Source organism: Fistularia commersonii, chromosome 6, assembly GCF_037954325.1.
Source record: "Fistularia commersonii isolate RoL2024-O1a breed Wild chromosome 6, RoL_Fcom_v1.0, whole genome shotgun sequence".
In the NCBI taxonomy this organism is placed as follows: domain Eukaryota; kingdom Metazoa; phylum Chordata; class Actinopteri; order Syngnathiformes; family Fistulariidae; genus Fistularia; species Fistularia commersonii.
This window is the reverse complement of record NC_141289.1, coordinates 9,327,814-9,343,819: the sequence shown is the minus strand read 5'-3', so window position 1 is coordinate 9,343,819 and position 16,006 is coordinate 9,327,814. Positions and strand designations below refer to the sequence as shown.

Here is a 16,006-nt window from a genome sequence, read left to right as displayed (position 1 = left end):
TTGACCATTTAGGGTCTTCAAAGAACTTCCTGCATGTTTTTAGACTTTTGGGGGAACCTGGAGAACTGAGAGGAACCCCGTGGAGACACGGGGAGAAAATGGGCTCCACACAGAAAGGCCGCCCTGTTGGAATCCAACTGGGAATCATCTTGCTGTGAGACAAGAGTGCTAACCAACACCAAAAAATTCTAAAAAAAAAACATTCCCCTTATTGATTTACACTGAGATGCATTTCACCGTCGCAACTACTACCAAATATATTGCCTAAAAAAAGTAGATGTGTTTATTTTATGCCTGTTAATATCAACCAGACTCAGCCAGTGGACGTCTTTTATACTCTGCGCTACACTTTAAATTTATGTATACAGAACGATTTGGTCCCGCACTGCACGGGCTTAGTGATCTACCTGCACCACTAGCAGGGTTCTGTAAACAGCGATGGTGCTGGAGGAAAGAGGGATGTCAACTTCCTTTAGTGTGTGCTTCTTCGGAGCATCGGGTGTTTCCCATAAAGCGTTCTCTACGCTCATTTAATGTCAGTTCTGAAAGGCAATCTTTGTGTCATTTTCCTGGTATGTGACTTTTCATCCTTTTGTCCAAAATATGCCGCTCACACAACATTTCTCAGCTCTGCTGCAGCACCTGCTTCCACTTAAACCTCCTCTCTGGTCTTCTTCTAGAACTTCCTGGCCGGCAGCTTCACGTCCAGCTCTCTGTTCACGTCCAAACCGTTCCGGTGTGACTTTATCTCCAGATCGTCTAAACATGAGCCGTCCCTCTGACGGACTCTTTCCTGACTCTCTCCATCCTCCTCGCTGCCAGAGAGGAACCTCAACATCTTCATCTCTCCATACTTCTCCTAATAGGTAACAGCACTAACACATAAAACGCTATCTACCTCGATAGGACTAAATTGGATTTGGAAAGAAAGTCAATGCAAATGTGGGTTTATCTTTATTTTGGGGGAGCAGGCCTTATCTGCTCAACTCCGATCCCTTGCCACGGCTCAATAAGCAACACGTGGTGTTTTTTGAGACAGGTGGCGCCTTGCCGACCAACAGGCTGCCTGTAATTACAGTCCTCTCGCTTCAATAGGTGTGCGTATATGTGTGTGTGTATTTGTGTCAGAGAAACAGAGTGAAAGAAAAGAGGTCAGCGTTAAAATCCCAGTAAAAACCTTTTACATCCCACAGCCTATTTTTAGATCCGTGCCTGAATTTGAGGCGCGAACTCGGGGCACCACGAGGGCCTTTCGGACGTCGGGTTTTCCAGAACGATTGGATCCTCCAAAAATATATCACAGTGCATTCCGCTGGCCTCCATCCTGTCCGATGAGAAGACACACACACACAGTTTGAAATGACCATACGCATCACCTTGAGTCAGGTTTCGTTACATCACGGCCTCGCTTGTCCCTGCGCCATCGTGGCTTCACCATAGCAACGCCCCTAAAAGACACACACACACACACACACACACACACACACACACACACACACACACACACAGATTCCTAAGCAGGCTTTGCTTTCTATCCTTAGCCTCTTTCCCACCCCCTTCTCCTCCCCGTATCCTCATCTATGTGCCTGATTACTTTCTGCCATTTAACCCCGGGATCTGAGGAAACAGAGGCACTCTTCATGGCTCTAAATACAGCAATATAGCCCGTGCACCCACACACACACACACACACGCATTCACTTTGGAGTCTTGTCTGACTTGATTGGTCGGACGTTCGAGCGGACATCAACAGGTTCCCCCGCCAGCTTTTTCACGTCTTCTTGGACCATGTATCCTGAAAATGTGAGTTTTGCGTTGTTTTGATTTAAAGGTAATAAGGGGGTGTTGAGCCTGGTACTTGTGTCCCTGATAGGTATTTAATGTAAAATGTGCACTTTAGTGGTGTGTCTTATTCATAACATGTTCCAACTCATTCCCCCTACCGATGTAATATCACATTTAAATCAAATTCTAAATGGGTTAACATCTATGCAATTGTAAATAAGAAAATGTGAGTGTGTAGCTCTGGATGTACGTGAAAGAGACTCCTTCCTCCGCACACAGTGCCAGATTAACTTGCGTTCTCAGCTCACAGCCGGGTAAATTATTTAACGTCGAGTTCTTAAATTGTGCAGATGGACATGAATATGCACTCCTCTTGAAACGTCTCTTTCAGCGTCTGAAAAAAACACAGAAGTCATATAACTTTGTCATCGTTGGTCTCAAAGCCAAATTTTTGCTCAATATTTCCCAGAAACCACCCTATTTGAGCTTTGTTGCTATGGAGACAAAATGATCGTAACCGGTGGAAGCACTCCACTCAAATTGACACATCTATATGAGAAAATAACCAGCAAATGAACGTGTGATATTTTGGGTGTGAGGTTGAAGAGGGATTAGAAAGCAGTGTCACGTTGGGACCGTCTACAGCTAAGAGCAGTGACTTGGCTCGAGGTCTAGGCTCAGCGGCTTAGCTTGGATGCTAAGCTAACCCGTTGCACTCGGCCTTCTGTTTACAGCTAAGAAATTCATACAGAAGTACAGAAATTAACTAAAAATGAAAATAGTGTATTTAAAAGGGTTAAATAGCATATTTTAAAATTTGGAAATTGGTCCATAGGGGATGCTCAGAAGCTGGACTTTTTTAATTTTAATTTGTCGAGTGGTATATTTGGATACAGCCCTAAATATAGTCTCTGTGGGAAAGTCTGATTCTCATACATTTGGATAGAAAGATCATAGAATAGTATCATGATTCGTCGATAAAATAAATATCTAATGCTTGTTTCAACTGCTTATAATTTCTTTTCATTTTCATGACTATGCTAACGGCTTCTTTGAGCTAGCCCCGTGCGGAGCTTCATTCGGGAATTAAGTAATGAATGGTGAAAAGTAAAGGACTGAGTTGCCCGATGTGGCAGAGTTGGAGTAAAACGCCATATGTAGCATGCTGCCATGTCAGGTTGTCTTGTCCTTTGCAGAATCCTTCTCAGTTGAACACCCAGATTAGGGGCTGAGAAGCCATGAGCCTGAGTGTGATTAGATGCAATGGGACCAAAGGTTATTGAATACATGTTGCAAAAATACTGTCGCAAGTAAGGCCTTAGTATTATAACAAAACCCAGTCTTGGCAGAAGAAAAACATGTAAACTGGTCTTTAGGGTTTTTTTGCAGTTGTAGCCTAAAGCTGAGTTTCTTCTTTAAAATGCTCTCTTCTCTCAGGTTTGCGTGAAATCACATCATGCACTCAGTCCATGTCGGGATGTGGGAGCCCCAATCCCCACCTGAACATGCTCCACCCCTCAACCCGCGACCACCCTCCAGCCCACGGTTTGCCCATGTGACCAGAGCAACCCCAGCTAAGAGGATCACCTTTTACAAAAGTGGCGACAGCCAGTTCGGGGGCATCAGGATGGCCATCCACAAGCGGAGCTTCAAATGCTTCGATGCCCTGCTGGATGACCTTTCCCAAAAGGTTAGTGGCAGAAGACTGGAGAGCTATGACGTAGAGGTTGTTTTGAAGTTGTTACTCTGTAACTCATTTGTGCTACTTTCTTAAGAGTGTTTGACCAAAAGATATACAGGGCTGTCTCAAAAAATTAGAATATTATCATCTGTAACGCGATTACAAAAACAAAAATGTCATACATTCTTGATTCATTACAAATCAACTGAAATATTGCAAGCCTTTTATTATTTTGATATTGCTGATTATGGCTGACATCTTAAGAAAACTCAAAAATGCTATCTCAAAATATTAGAACATCATGAAAAAGTAATTTTGTTTTTTTTTAATTGCATTACAGATGATAAAGAACTTTATCACAATATTTTAATTTTCTGAGACAGTCCTGTATTTACGGGACAAAATGGATACCGCTGAGTCAGTACGTGTATCTCTCAACACCGTAAATGTTAATTTTGTGTGTCTATATGGTAACTATATGGTAACATTTTGTGTGTCTATATGGTAACCAGGAAGTGTTTGTCCACTCACAGGTGCCACTACCATTTGGTGTGCGGACCGTGACAACCCCCCGCGGAACCCACATCATCAAACACCTGGAGCAACTCCAAGATGGAGGCTGCTATCTCTGCTCTGACCGACGCCACGCCAAGCCGATCGACATGGAGCTGGCCAAAAAACGCCCAAACATCTGGTATAATCATAGCCGTAGACCGCAGCGGCCTGACGCCATGTCCAGGACGCCTCCTGGCCACCTGCCCTACAGGCAGCGGCGCATTCTTCTGGTGAAGAACTCGGAGCCGGGGTTGAGGAGGAGCGTGGTGCTGAGCCGGAGGTCAACAAGGAGTCTGAGGGCCTTTCTTGACGAAGTCTCCGAGGTGATGCAGTTCCACGTTCGCAAACTTTACACGACAGAGGGCCGCAAGGTAAGATGCCCAAAGTTCTTCTGGCTGAGTACAAACTTTTAGCATGGCATTAAAAAAAAAAAAAAAAAACTCACGCTGCCGCTTTGTTTTCAGATCGACAACATTCAAAACCTGATGACTTGTCCGGGAGTCCTGGTGTGTGTCGGTCGAGAGGCCTTCAGCCCGGTGATGGTGAACTTTATAAGAAAGAGTTCAGAGGAAAAACTCCCCGGTTTGGGCAGCAAGTCCCCTGGTCTTGGTCCCAGGACCCCCGGAAACGGGGCCAGATCACCTGCTACTCAAGGAGTAAGATCCCCCCCTCATGGAGCTCAATCTCAAGCCAGCGAATACAGTGAAGGCCAGGAAAGCAAGAAGAACGGTAAGTTCTTTGGGTCTTTACAAGTTTACAATTACATGTTGTCAGAAGAATTCCCATTCTCCTCTCCTATCTACCTCTGATAAAGCTAGGTGCCATTAGAAGTCACACTAACTTGTCAAATACATTTAAAATGGCATTTTTTTCTGCTTACAGTCAATTTTGGCCTGGAAACAAAAAAGAGCATCATCCACCCCCGATCCGAGTCCTCAAACCGCTCCACCCGTTTCTCTTTGTCCTCGGACAAATCATATGGCAATGGTGTGAGTGCTTTCTCCCAGCCAGCACCGGCTATCATGAATGATGACATTGAAAAGCGGGTCCTGGTCAATAAAGACGGCAGTCTCTCGGTGGAAATGAGAGTACGCTTTCGCTTACATCAAGATGAGACTGTCCAGTGGTCGACTCAGATTAAAAAATCTCCATCTCTGACCAATGACTGTTACCCCGTTAGCCATTCCCACCCTCATTACTTACAACAGGGCCAATCGGAAAGCTGCTCTGACCCCGATTACACAGCCTTCGAACCGGATGGTGTGGATTATACGAATCAACATCTACAGTGTGCACTGGAGAGCAGCCACTGCCCCTGTTGCTATCACAGACAAGATCAGCAGTATGACCTGTGGGAGAACCCAACACACAGCAAGAATCGTCCTCCTGTCCCACCAGCACATGCATGCAGCAACTCACATTCCTTGGTGAGACACACACATTCTTCTAGTTCCTCCTCATCGTGTAACTCCAGGAGGGTAGTGCGCTGCAGGGCACGCCTCTCCAACAGCGGACGGGGCTCCGGATCAGAACAGGGCCAATTGGTCCAGGAGGAGATGTGTGTGACAGAGCAGGTGGAGCGCAGAGTTGAGGTGGAGCAAAACGGAGATACCCACGTAGAGGTGTGCAGAGTGAGTCGATGCTGTAGTCGTAGCGAGGTGGTCACTGTTGATTGCAACGCATGTCCCCTCAGCAGAAAGTCATTGGAAAATGAGGCTCTGGAGGAAGATGGTGAGCGCCCACCATCTGGAATCAGTTGCTCCTCGCATATACTCCGGTCCCTGAAAGAAGACCAAGATGATGACGATGAGGAGTTGCCTCCTAGCGCCTCACAGTGCTGTCACAATGAGTATTCCCCTTCCCCAACCTCCCAGATAGACAATCCAACAAGACTATGCGCTGAAAACAACAAGCACCAAGATAGGGAATCCAGGGAAAGTAGGCCAGTATCTGCAGTTTCTTCCTGTAACTGTGAAGCTGTGTCTAACTCAACAGCAGGTTTGGACGAGATGGATGAACCTGACGGCTCCAACTGCAAAACAATAGAGAGCTCTTGCAGCGCTGCAAAGGCCACAATCCAAAAATCCAAGTTAGAAAGGGCAGCAGTTGATGAGGAAGAAGTTCAAAGGGTTGTTAGTGGTTTGTCCGGAAGGTCTGCACAGTCTGTGACATCAAGTGTATGTCTTAATTGTGGGGGCTATAAATGCAGGGTAGCCTCAAACCCAAATAGGAGCATTTCACAAGCTTCCCGTCACTCCACCCAAACATTTCCGAAGCCAGCTTCCACTGTCCTCGACCAAGACATCGCCAATGATGGAGGTGATAATAATGGGTTGGATATTTCAAAAGGGTCCACTCGATCCAACAAGACCAATGTCTCAAAACATGTGAATCTCTCCGAAACGCCTGTTGTAGACAGGGCATCGAGTGCCATGTCCGGAGCATCCCATCCAGAAACTACAGCAAACGAGGAGGAACGGGCTCCAAGTGCCACTTCAGCTGTAAGCCAAAGGTCTAGCAAATCCCAGAAATCTGGCTGTAGTTGTGCCAATCCTGTCACAGCAGAAAAAGAAGAGGAAAGAAGACCGGGCGCCATGTCAGCTCAATCCAACAGGTCTGACAAGATCAGCAGCTCCCACCACTCTCTCTGCGGTGGTACAGCTGAAGGTCCTGGTATTTCAACAGGACAAGAGGCAGAGGACCAGGATGGTCAAGAAAGAGCTCGCAGTAGCCTTTCTGTAAAGTCTAATGCTTCCGCTAAGCTGGGAAAGGTAGAAAAACCTAACAGCATCATTTCTGTTAAATCTTCAAAATCAAATAAATCTAATGTATCTGTCAAGTCTTGCCAATCTTGCACATCCCCTTGCAGTCCTTGTACCCAAGAAGTATCTTCATCTCCAAATGTGGTGGGTGAACGCAATGTACATGATATAGGAAAAGAAGAAAGTGAGTTAGAAGAGAGAGCAGTAAGTGGCTTGTCAGTGAAGTCCAATGGTACTGCCAAATCCAACAAATCCTGTAAGTGTACCAAAGCAGCAGAAAGGTCTCTGTCACCTGGGTCAGAGGCTGGGGGAAACAGAAAAGATGGGGCAAGTAGTGAGATGTCTGCCCGATCAGTTAAATTAAACACATCTACCAAGTGTGACCGCCACTGCAGTGGAAAGGGAGCCAATGAGGCTGAACAAAAAGAAAATGAGATGACAGAAGAGGATTCTGCGGCAATCTCAAAAAACCAAAACGAAGTGCTGTGTGAAAACTGTGAAGAAAGACCCGTGAGCGCTTTGTCCGTCTCTGCAAAGTCTGGTGCAAGTTCCAAATCCGCTGCTTCAGCGAAAAAAGAAGAGGGACGAACCTCCAGCGCTATGTCCGGGAAGTCAAACGTCACCGCCAATTCCTCCAAGTCCAAGAAGTCAAACTGCAGAGAAGGACCCCCTGATTCAAATGAATGTGATGTTCCTTCTGCCGAGGACAATGAAAAAGAGCAAAACGGAAGACAAGAGCGGGTAGCCAGTGCCATGTCTGTGCAGAGTAAATCCTCAGTGAAATCAGACACTTCTCACAAGGGCAGTGATCACACTCAAAATGTGGTCACCATTAAAACCCCAGAAGGGTTTGACGAGGATGGGAGTGAAAAAAGAGAGGGCGCACAAAGTGTCGCCTCGGTTAAATCAAGAAGAAGCTGTGTCTCATCCACTTCTTCAAAGGTATCAAAGCATAATGTTATAGATGATCCAAATGACATTAAAACGGCAGATGAAAATGTGGCAGAAAATAACTCCCCAGGATGTCAATCTTCAGCACATTCTCATGGCCAAACACTCTCACCAAGGAGAAGGAAATCTCCAAGGGCCCATTCACCCAAATCCACACCATCATCGCCCAGTAATCCCCAAAGCCCAATGCAACAACTCTCATGTGGCCAAGATGCTGGAAAGACAAGGGGGTCGAGTGCCATGTCAGTTCACTCTTCTAGGTCTGGCAGGTCCAAATGTCACTGTGGAGTAACCTCAGCACTTGAAGGGACAAACAAAGAGGAAGGAGACAATGATGCGGAGAAAAAGGAAGTCAATGGGGAGTTGAATGAAGAGGAAAAGGAGTCTTCAGAGCACGCCAGTAGCATTGTGTCCACCGCATCCAAAAGATCAAAAAGAGAATCAGGGGTCGCAGAGAAATCCTTGAGTTGTAACTCCTCGGGGTCAGTCTCCCTTGTTTTGCCGGAAGATCTGGAAACTGGTGACTCTGACAGTGGGAAGTCCTGCATATCCTTTCACACAAATACCAAGAGCAACAGCGGGGAGAAAACAGTACTTCCTGTCTGTGATAACGCAAAATCCCCTGTGGATGGAGATGTGGAGCGAACTGTGTCAGCTATATCTCAAAAATCCAAGAGCAACAGAAGCGACACCGCTTCACCCCGTAACGCACCAGCAATCAATATACCCGCTATTGAAACGCCTGGAGGAAACGGAGATGAAGATAAAGCTTCTGGAAATGAGGAAGGAGCTTCCAGAGCATTTTCCACCAAAAGCAGCAGATCTCACAAGTCTTCTTGTAAATGTGGGGCTAAAGCAACACCTCAAATTTCAGACTGCACATCTGTAATAGAGAGCGTGAACTCTGCTTCAGAGAACAAAGTTAGTAATCGGGACGACTGTGACCTCAGGACCTCATCTGCAATGTCATCAGTGAGTGCTAAGGCTTCAAGAAAATCCAATTCAAGTGCCAGTGCTAAAAATACCAAGGTCGCTGTTACAGTTTCTGGAGATCCTACGAACAATGACCCCATACGCAAGGCCTCTAGTACAACAGGCAGTGAATCCAAAGGGGAAAAAGGTGTCACAGACGACGAAGCAACTTGCATCAACCCCAAAACTCCCTGTAGTCTCCGGACCGAGTCGGAATCAAATCCAAAAGTCTCGAAGCAGGCTAAAGGAGAGAATGCAGTCAAAGGGAATGACAACGCAAGCATCCTGTCGGTCAAATCATCTGGTTCAAAGAAAGAGATGTCAACCAGATCCTCCAGACCAGGCAGCAAAGCGGAGACTTGTAGCGAAACTCTGTCTGCTGCAGAACTGCTGAAAGAGACGCGTCCTCACAGCAAACGCTCAAGGGAGAGCAGAACCAGCAACAAGCCCGGCAGTGAGAGGAGCGGGAGGCACCAAAGAAAGAAGAACGAGCACAATGAAGAAGAAGAAATTACCCCCGCCCTTCTACCCAACTCTTCTCCCAATGAGATTGTCAGTGAGTGGTTACGAAGCATTCCAGCTGACGGCGCGCTCTCATTCGGGGAAGTGCTGAATGAGTTTGAGCTGAAGAAAGAGGAGGAGCTGGAGAAAGATGAATCAAAGGAGGCGGAGCAGACTGAGAAGGCGGAAGTAGAGAAAGAAGAGGGAGAGAAGGAAGAAGAGAAAAGAGAGATAGAGCAAGAAGCCACTTGTGACAGAGTTGAGGAGAAGTGTCCAGACCCAGCTCCAGAAGGTCCCGGAAGAACTAGCGAATCCCTGCCAAAGAATTGGAACTCCACTGCAGTGATGAAAGTTCTTCTGAACCCTTCTTTCGGTCGATGTCGAAGCATGCCAGAGGTAAGCCATGGATGAAATGAAATGAAGCAGCAGATACAATGACAAAATATTTTTCTGTTTCATGAAATAACCAGAAAAGTGATAAATGTTCGCAATGATGTTCTCTGAACATTCTCTCTGTAGGTATCTCCGGTTTATGGCCGAAGACTGAGCACATCAGCCAGGGGGCTCTTGAACTGTCTGACCCAGCTTCAACTCATCGAGCCTACGATCAATGATCACCACAAGGACTGTAAAGAGCAGTATGACGATATCATGGCCATTCTTCAATCCCTTTGGCTCACTGACCCTAGAGATATAGAGGCAAGGGAGGCCATGGGTGTTAGAACAGACCAGGTGACTCCGCCGAGGTCTTCTTCTGGGGTAGGAATGAGCAGCGGCTCTGGCGGATCAGGGAAGTGCAACGAAAATCAAGACGGAGATGAGACACCCCCCAAAGAGTCTTTAAATGAGGATGAGGCAATGGAGAAGATTGGAGAAGAAGAGGAGGACACAAGTACACTTCCTCAAAGTCTTGACAGCCCGAAAGCTACCGAAAACCCATCATCGTCAGACAAAAGCTCTGCCAATGACAGCTCGAAATCGAACACCGACAACGAGCGAGAAGCACAGGACTCCAGCTCCTGCACTCCACCGACTGTCTTGCGGGCGCCCTTGTCCAAAAGAATATCCCAAGATCCAGACCCTATTTGGGTCCTGAACCTTCTGAGAAAACTGGAGAAACAGTTCATGAACCACTACATTAATGCAATGGCCGAGTTCAAAGTTCGCTGGGACCTGGACGACAGTGTTATCCTGGACACGATGATCGCAGAACTGAGGGAGGAAGTGAGCCGCCGGATCCAGAGCAGCATCGAGCGGGAGATGAAGAAGATCCACAGCCGAGCCGGAAGGGGCGGGAGGTCGCCACGGCCGCCGCAACAGGCTAACCTCTCCAGAGAGTCCACCATGACGGAGAAGCGGCGTCGAATGCTGAAGGTAAACCCAACAGAAATGTGTCCTCCACGACATACGGCTGCTCAAATGGTAGATAACCGTAGTTGCTTTATTTTTCAGGTTATGAAGAACCAGTCAGTGAAAACGGGTGACTCCCTCAGCGACGGAGAGATGACGGGTGACTTCAGTGATCAACGAAGTGACGACGAGTACTGCCCCTGTGACGCTTGCGTACGCAAGAAAATTGCCGCCCGTCCCCTCAAAATGAATCCGCCAGCAGCCGAGGCCCCCGTTATGATGGAATTTGACCTCCTCAAGATCCTCCAACTGAAGAGGAACCCGCTTTCTCCGCCTGCGGTCGTGCCCCAACCAGTGGACAGTGAAGGTGCAGATTCGATAGATGAGGAGGGGAGGAATTTAGAGGTGGTCCAAGAGGAAGAGGAGGAGGATGAAACTAAAGAGGATATCAAAGCTGAAGTGGTTTTAGAGGAGGCAATCCCAGAGGAGGATGAAGAGGAGCATACAAGTACAGGAACAGATGAAGAGGAAGCTCAAAGTGACCAACAGGAAAGGAGGAGTTTAGAGGTGCTACAAGAAGAAGAGGAGGAGGAAGAATCGAAAGAGGCTCTTGAAGCTGACGTTGTCTTAGAGGAGACAATTCCAGAGGAGGATGAGGAGGAACAAACAGATGAGCAGGAACAAACCGATGAGCAAGGGGAAGAGGTCGAAGGTGATCAGGAAGAAAACGATGCAGGTGGGGATGAAGAACAGGAAGAGGGAAGAGCGGGGAATGGGGATGCTGGGGACGAAAAAACAGCAGACGGAGGGGAAGACGAATGTCAGTGCGATTCCATCGGAAATGAAAGCAATAATGAGGAAGCTGAGAATACCGGTGAGAACACAGAGGATGCAGAAACGGCAATGGAGGAAGAAGTGGAGACAGGAGAGGACGAAAATGACAACAAAGTAGCAGATGAAGGGCAAAACGTCGAAAGTGGAGATGATGCGCAGGAACCCGGAGAAGGTGAAGAGTCCGAACCAAACCCTCAGGAGGAGGAATCAATGAGCACTGGCAAAAATGGTGAAGAAAAAAATCCCACTGAGGAGCGAGAGGACGGCGGTGTAGCTGAAACTATGGAAAATGAAGAGTCATCTCCGGTGGAGGAAGAGACGGAGGGGAATGTTGGCGTGTCTGCAGAGGCGGAGGATGAAGATGAAGGAGATGATGGCGCTGCCGGAGAGGATGAGAGTCCTGAAGATCAAGAGGGAGGCGATAGTGAGGAGCAGGAAGGAGAGGCTTCAGAGGAGGTGAGAACGAGCAAGAAGAGATTCAGACAACATATTTACTCTGATTCCCCCTTCACTAGTCACACAATAGAGTGAATGGTCCTATGTCTCTAAATGATATGTGGATGAGAGGGTGAATAGTTGTATGTCTCTTTATGTTGTATGTCTATAGGATTCATGAAAGAAGGAGTGAATAGTTGTATGTCTCTATATATGGCCCTGTACAAGATAAAATAATGAATTCATGAATGATTACACCATATAGGCAGCAACACAACCTTTACGCTCTTATCGAGAAACAGATCAAATTCCCATTGAACTGAACCGAGTTTCTTGACCCACTTGGACGGAAGTACTTTGTGCACTGCGTGAAAGGATCCAATCACTGATTCAAGCGGTTAAGTGACTCCCCTCTCTGGAGTCATTGGGCAGCCACTTTCTCCCGGCCACCGATGACCTCCCGGAAGAGATTACCAGTTGTATAAGGAGCTCCGAGTTCTATAGGGAAAGGAACTTCAAGCCATCCAACCTCAACTCCTCTGCTATACGGCAGCAACTCTTTTACCTCTTAAACCCAAGTGGTGTAACAAGACATGGCCTAAACCTCTCTTGTTGACTAGCTTATAGCTTATATCACTTTCTTTCTTTATTTCTTTTAAACCTTGATCTGTTGTTCTGGCAGACATTCTTGTTCTATGCAACAGGGAAGACGAGATCTTCAACCCCCCAAAAGATCAAGCAGAAATTACAGTTGGATTTTGAGCAAAGTTGATCATAGTCAAGCAAAAAAAAAAGAAAAATTAAGTTTTGAAACACCTGCAGGTGTCCAATCAAACCAATCAAGACTCATTGAAGAATTGTCATGATTCAAGACAAGGAATCCAATTATTTTGATGATTATTACTATCTCGGTATTAATATCACGATTGATTTCTGTACAAAAATCAATTTAAAATAACAAAATCGCCTGGAGGGGGATCAATAGGATCAATTGAAGAAATGGTGCTTCCCATTGTTTACATGGAAATCTCAAATTAGTTAGATTGGTGTAATGTACAATCCCTGCCCTACAAAACCAAAATAAATTAACAGTGCAAAGAATAAAACTGGTTAAAAAAAAAAATTGCGAACTTTGCGAATATGAAATAAAATGCTAAAGCAGGAATTGGGATTCCCTTTAGGAACCCAAGACCTGTCACGGCTCAGAGGTTTTTCGCTTTTGGCTGAGCTCATCAGAGACAATTCCAGAGTTGGCTCAGTTAATGAGAACATGAAATTATGAACTGATTAGGCAGCGGGTGAGCACTTTCGGGATTATATTGATATGCTAAATATATTATCACTTAGAATAGCCAGCGGCAATAATTTACCATAGCGGTTGCTGACATTGATGGTTTGACAGCCCCATTAACAATTATTCAATTTATTATAGAATGCAGTTGAATGCATCGGTGTTTTAATTTAAAGAGTGTATTCATCATTAGAAAGTCCAGACTCAGTGGTGTCTAATAACAGAATGATAGACAATTAGCTGTATGCTAACGAGATGTAAGCATGCATGCAAATGATTTAATTTACATTTGATGATATAAACATTGTGTATAGCTGCAGATCTGGAAACACCTGTGGGTTCTTGGACATGACCGTGGGGTTAAAGTCTACCTCAAAGAGGAATCAGACCTACTGCGGTCTAAATAGTAATTCTAAGCCTGTGGGAACAGATAATCTGGCCATCCAATTAGACAGACTGAACAAATCTGTTTTTGTGTGCCGGCAAGGTCTGTGCTTGTGCGAAATGACCAACTGTTGGTGAAACACCTCGTGGCTCGAATTTGCCATGCTCACTAACAAATATTTGCATGGATCCTGGTGCAAAGTTAATATACTTTACTTATTTTAGATTAGTTGGGACATGTTGGTTGTTTTGGAGATAAAGTCAGACTGAGATGGTTTGGACACAGACAGAGTGGAGGAATGTTGGAACTACCAGGCAGGAGGCCTAGAGGAAGACCAGACAGGAGATTTATGGACGGAGAGGATGCCGAAATGGAGGGAGATGATCGGCTGTGGTGACCCCTGAAGCTTTTCACTATTTTCACCTTTTTCTCCTCCATTAGAGCCAGGTCTGTGCGACGGGGGGAGAGGAAGCAGATGAAGATGATACAGACACGGAGAAGAAAGAGTCAGCTGAATCAGCACCCAAAGAGGCTGGAGATGAGGAGGAAGAGGACAAAGCTGAAGATGATGGTAAAAAGGAAGAGGGCAACGAGGAGGAGGAGGAGGAAGAAGAGGATAATAACAAACTGGCAAAGGGTGCTCTCCTCCAGCAGTTCACTAGGACCTCGGTGGAGTCGCAGCCCGGCTCGTTGGAGGACATGGAAGAGGATTCGCCCCAGATCCCGGCTGACACCACTGAAGTTCCCCAAATGGCCACTGGTGGATCCAACGGAGGCGTTGCTCAAAGGAGGAACCGATCGCCAGCAAGGGTTCGCAGGTGCAAACCCAAAGGGTCCGATGTGGAACTGGATAACATTTAAACCGCATGTGATGAAGACATTTCACGCAAGGTCACGAACTTCTTTGCTTGTTTAGTAACGAAGCAGACGGAACGACTGTCAACCGATGACACAAACTTAAAGCACTTTATCTCATTCCCCAACGGAGGAGCCAACAGGATCAATAGTGAAACGTCCTGCCACTGTAGAAACTTGAAACCACCTCATCATATGTATATTTATTGTGGTCACGTGATAACACGTTTCCTATTCTGTAATGTACTTGTAATAACATGTTTATTTTTTAAACAAAAACACCTCGCTGACAGGCTAGGGTGTGTTACATGAACTCAGTAAATGTGAACCACAGGTTCACCAATTTATTGAATCATAGAGCCATAAATATACCATGTACCTCGATCAGATTTATTCTCTAGTGTTTTGCAGCTCATTCACAGACATACTTGGCTTATAAATTAGATGAATACTTTCTTTTACAATCATTATTATTATCATTATTATTATCATTATTGTATTTATGTACCTATTTATTTGGATATGTCTCTGTAGGTTCAGAGCAAGGTTATTTAATTATCTATTGCATTCGTTACCTAAATAACCAATTATATCTGTAAACTGTGCTGGGGACGTCTGTTTAAACCCACTCAGGCTTATCAATGTAATCTGATTACCTTGAAAAAAAAATAGCCAGACATTTGGGGGGGATTTATGTCTAATTCTCTTTCCTTTTCTTTTTTTTTATTACTTACCTAAAGTACTTGAATGAAAAGATGACCCGCGGGTCTCCGTGCGATCAGCTTTTAACTAGTTAAAAATTATGTGAAGCTTCAGATAAACCCATTTTCCCACGAAATGTGTTAATACTTGTGAAACCGACTTTTTTTTTTCTGACACAGTAATACTGCAGGTGCCAGGGGGCTTTCAGGTTCTGTAGATGATTCAGGCTCTATGTTACATGTTGTAGCATCAGGCAGGGTTCGCATGACCGGCCATATGGAACAACAGTGTGAAAAGTGGGTTACTGTTGCCTTATTGTATCCACGGTTACATGAAGATTGAGGGGATCTTGGCCAAGTGGCTATTTGGTGTTTCTTGGAATCTACACACACTCCGGGTGAAGCAGAATCAAACCTGCCCTTTATAAATATGCCCCTTCAAGCTGTGTTTTTGGCTCGGCAAGTGACGCCGGCCATGAAGCCGGCAGAGACATTTTGCATATGATCGGGGGGAAATTGGCTACACGTCTCTTGGTACGTTTGACATTGGCCTCCTGTGGTGATACCGGGAAGGCGTGAGTGTGTGCCTATGCTGCTATTGGGTCTGTTCGGCCGTTGTTTGTCGATTTGTTTTATCACCAGGTGAGCATTGTGTGCGAGAGCTGAACATATGATTTGTGATTGGTGATATAAATAAAAGAAATTCTCAAGACGCCTGTGTTCTCACCTACTTGCATCCTAGGAAACATGTAAATTGTGTGATCAGGTTTTGAAATATGGTCATCAGAGAATTATTTTACTTGTCATGAATTTTCATCCGCACAGTGGCCATTGAAATCTGTAATTGCTGCTTTACCTTTAGATTTCATTGAGCATTAAGCTATTTTTAAAATGAAATTAAGATAACATAGCGCCCAAATGATGGCAACTGTTAAAATCAAAGCCCTA

At 45.6% G+C, this 16,006-nt stretch overlaps 1 protein-coding gene across 2 annotated transcripts; it reads left to right on the top strand.

Moving 5' to 3' along the window:
- The first annotated feature begins 831 nt into the window (after positions 1–831).
- Positions 832–15,900, top strand: rp1l1a (rp1 like 1a). Of its 2 annotated transcripts, none has more exons than XM_086148029.1 (8): positions 832–866; positions 3,223–3,475; positions 4,000–4,392; positions 4,486–4,750; positions 4,904–9,603; positions 9,727–10,581; positions 10,660–11,847; positions 13,944–15,900. In XM_086148029.1, the coding sequence occupies exons 2-8, from the start codon at positions 3,242–3,244 to the stop codon at positions 14,361–14,363; spliced, it is 8,055 nt and encodes a 2,684-aa protein (XP_086004155.1). In that variant the 5' UTR covers positions 832–866; positions 3,223–3,241; the 3' UTR covers positions 14,364–15,900. The 2 variants fall into 2 exon arrangements, with proteins under 2 accessions (XP_086004155.1, XP_086004156.1); XM_086148030.1 differs by lacking the exon at positions 832–866 and adding an exon at positions 1,627–1,803.
- The last annotated feature ends 106 nt before the right edge of the window (positions 15,901–16,006 follow it).

Excerpts from the sequence above, each read along its gene's own strand:
- rp1l1a (XM_086148029.1), top strand. The coding sequence starts at position 3,242 with ATGCACTCAGTCCATGTCGGGATGTGGGAGCCCCAATCCCCACCTGAA. Across the intron at positions 4,751-4,903 it reads CCAGGAAAGCAAGAAGAACG|TCAATTTTGGCCTGGAAACA; the intron begins GTAAGTTCTTTG and ends TTCTGCTTACAG. Across the intron at positions 10,582-10,659 it reads AGCGGCGTCGAATGCTGAAG|GTTATGAAGAACCAGTCAGT; the intron begins GTAAACCCAACA and ends TTTATTTTTCAG.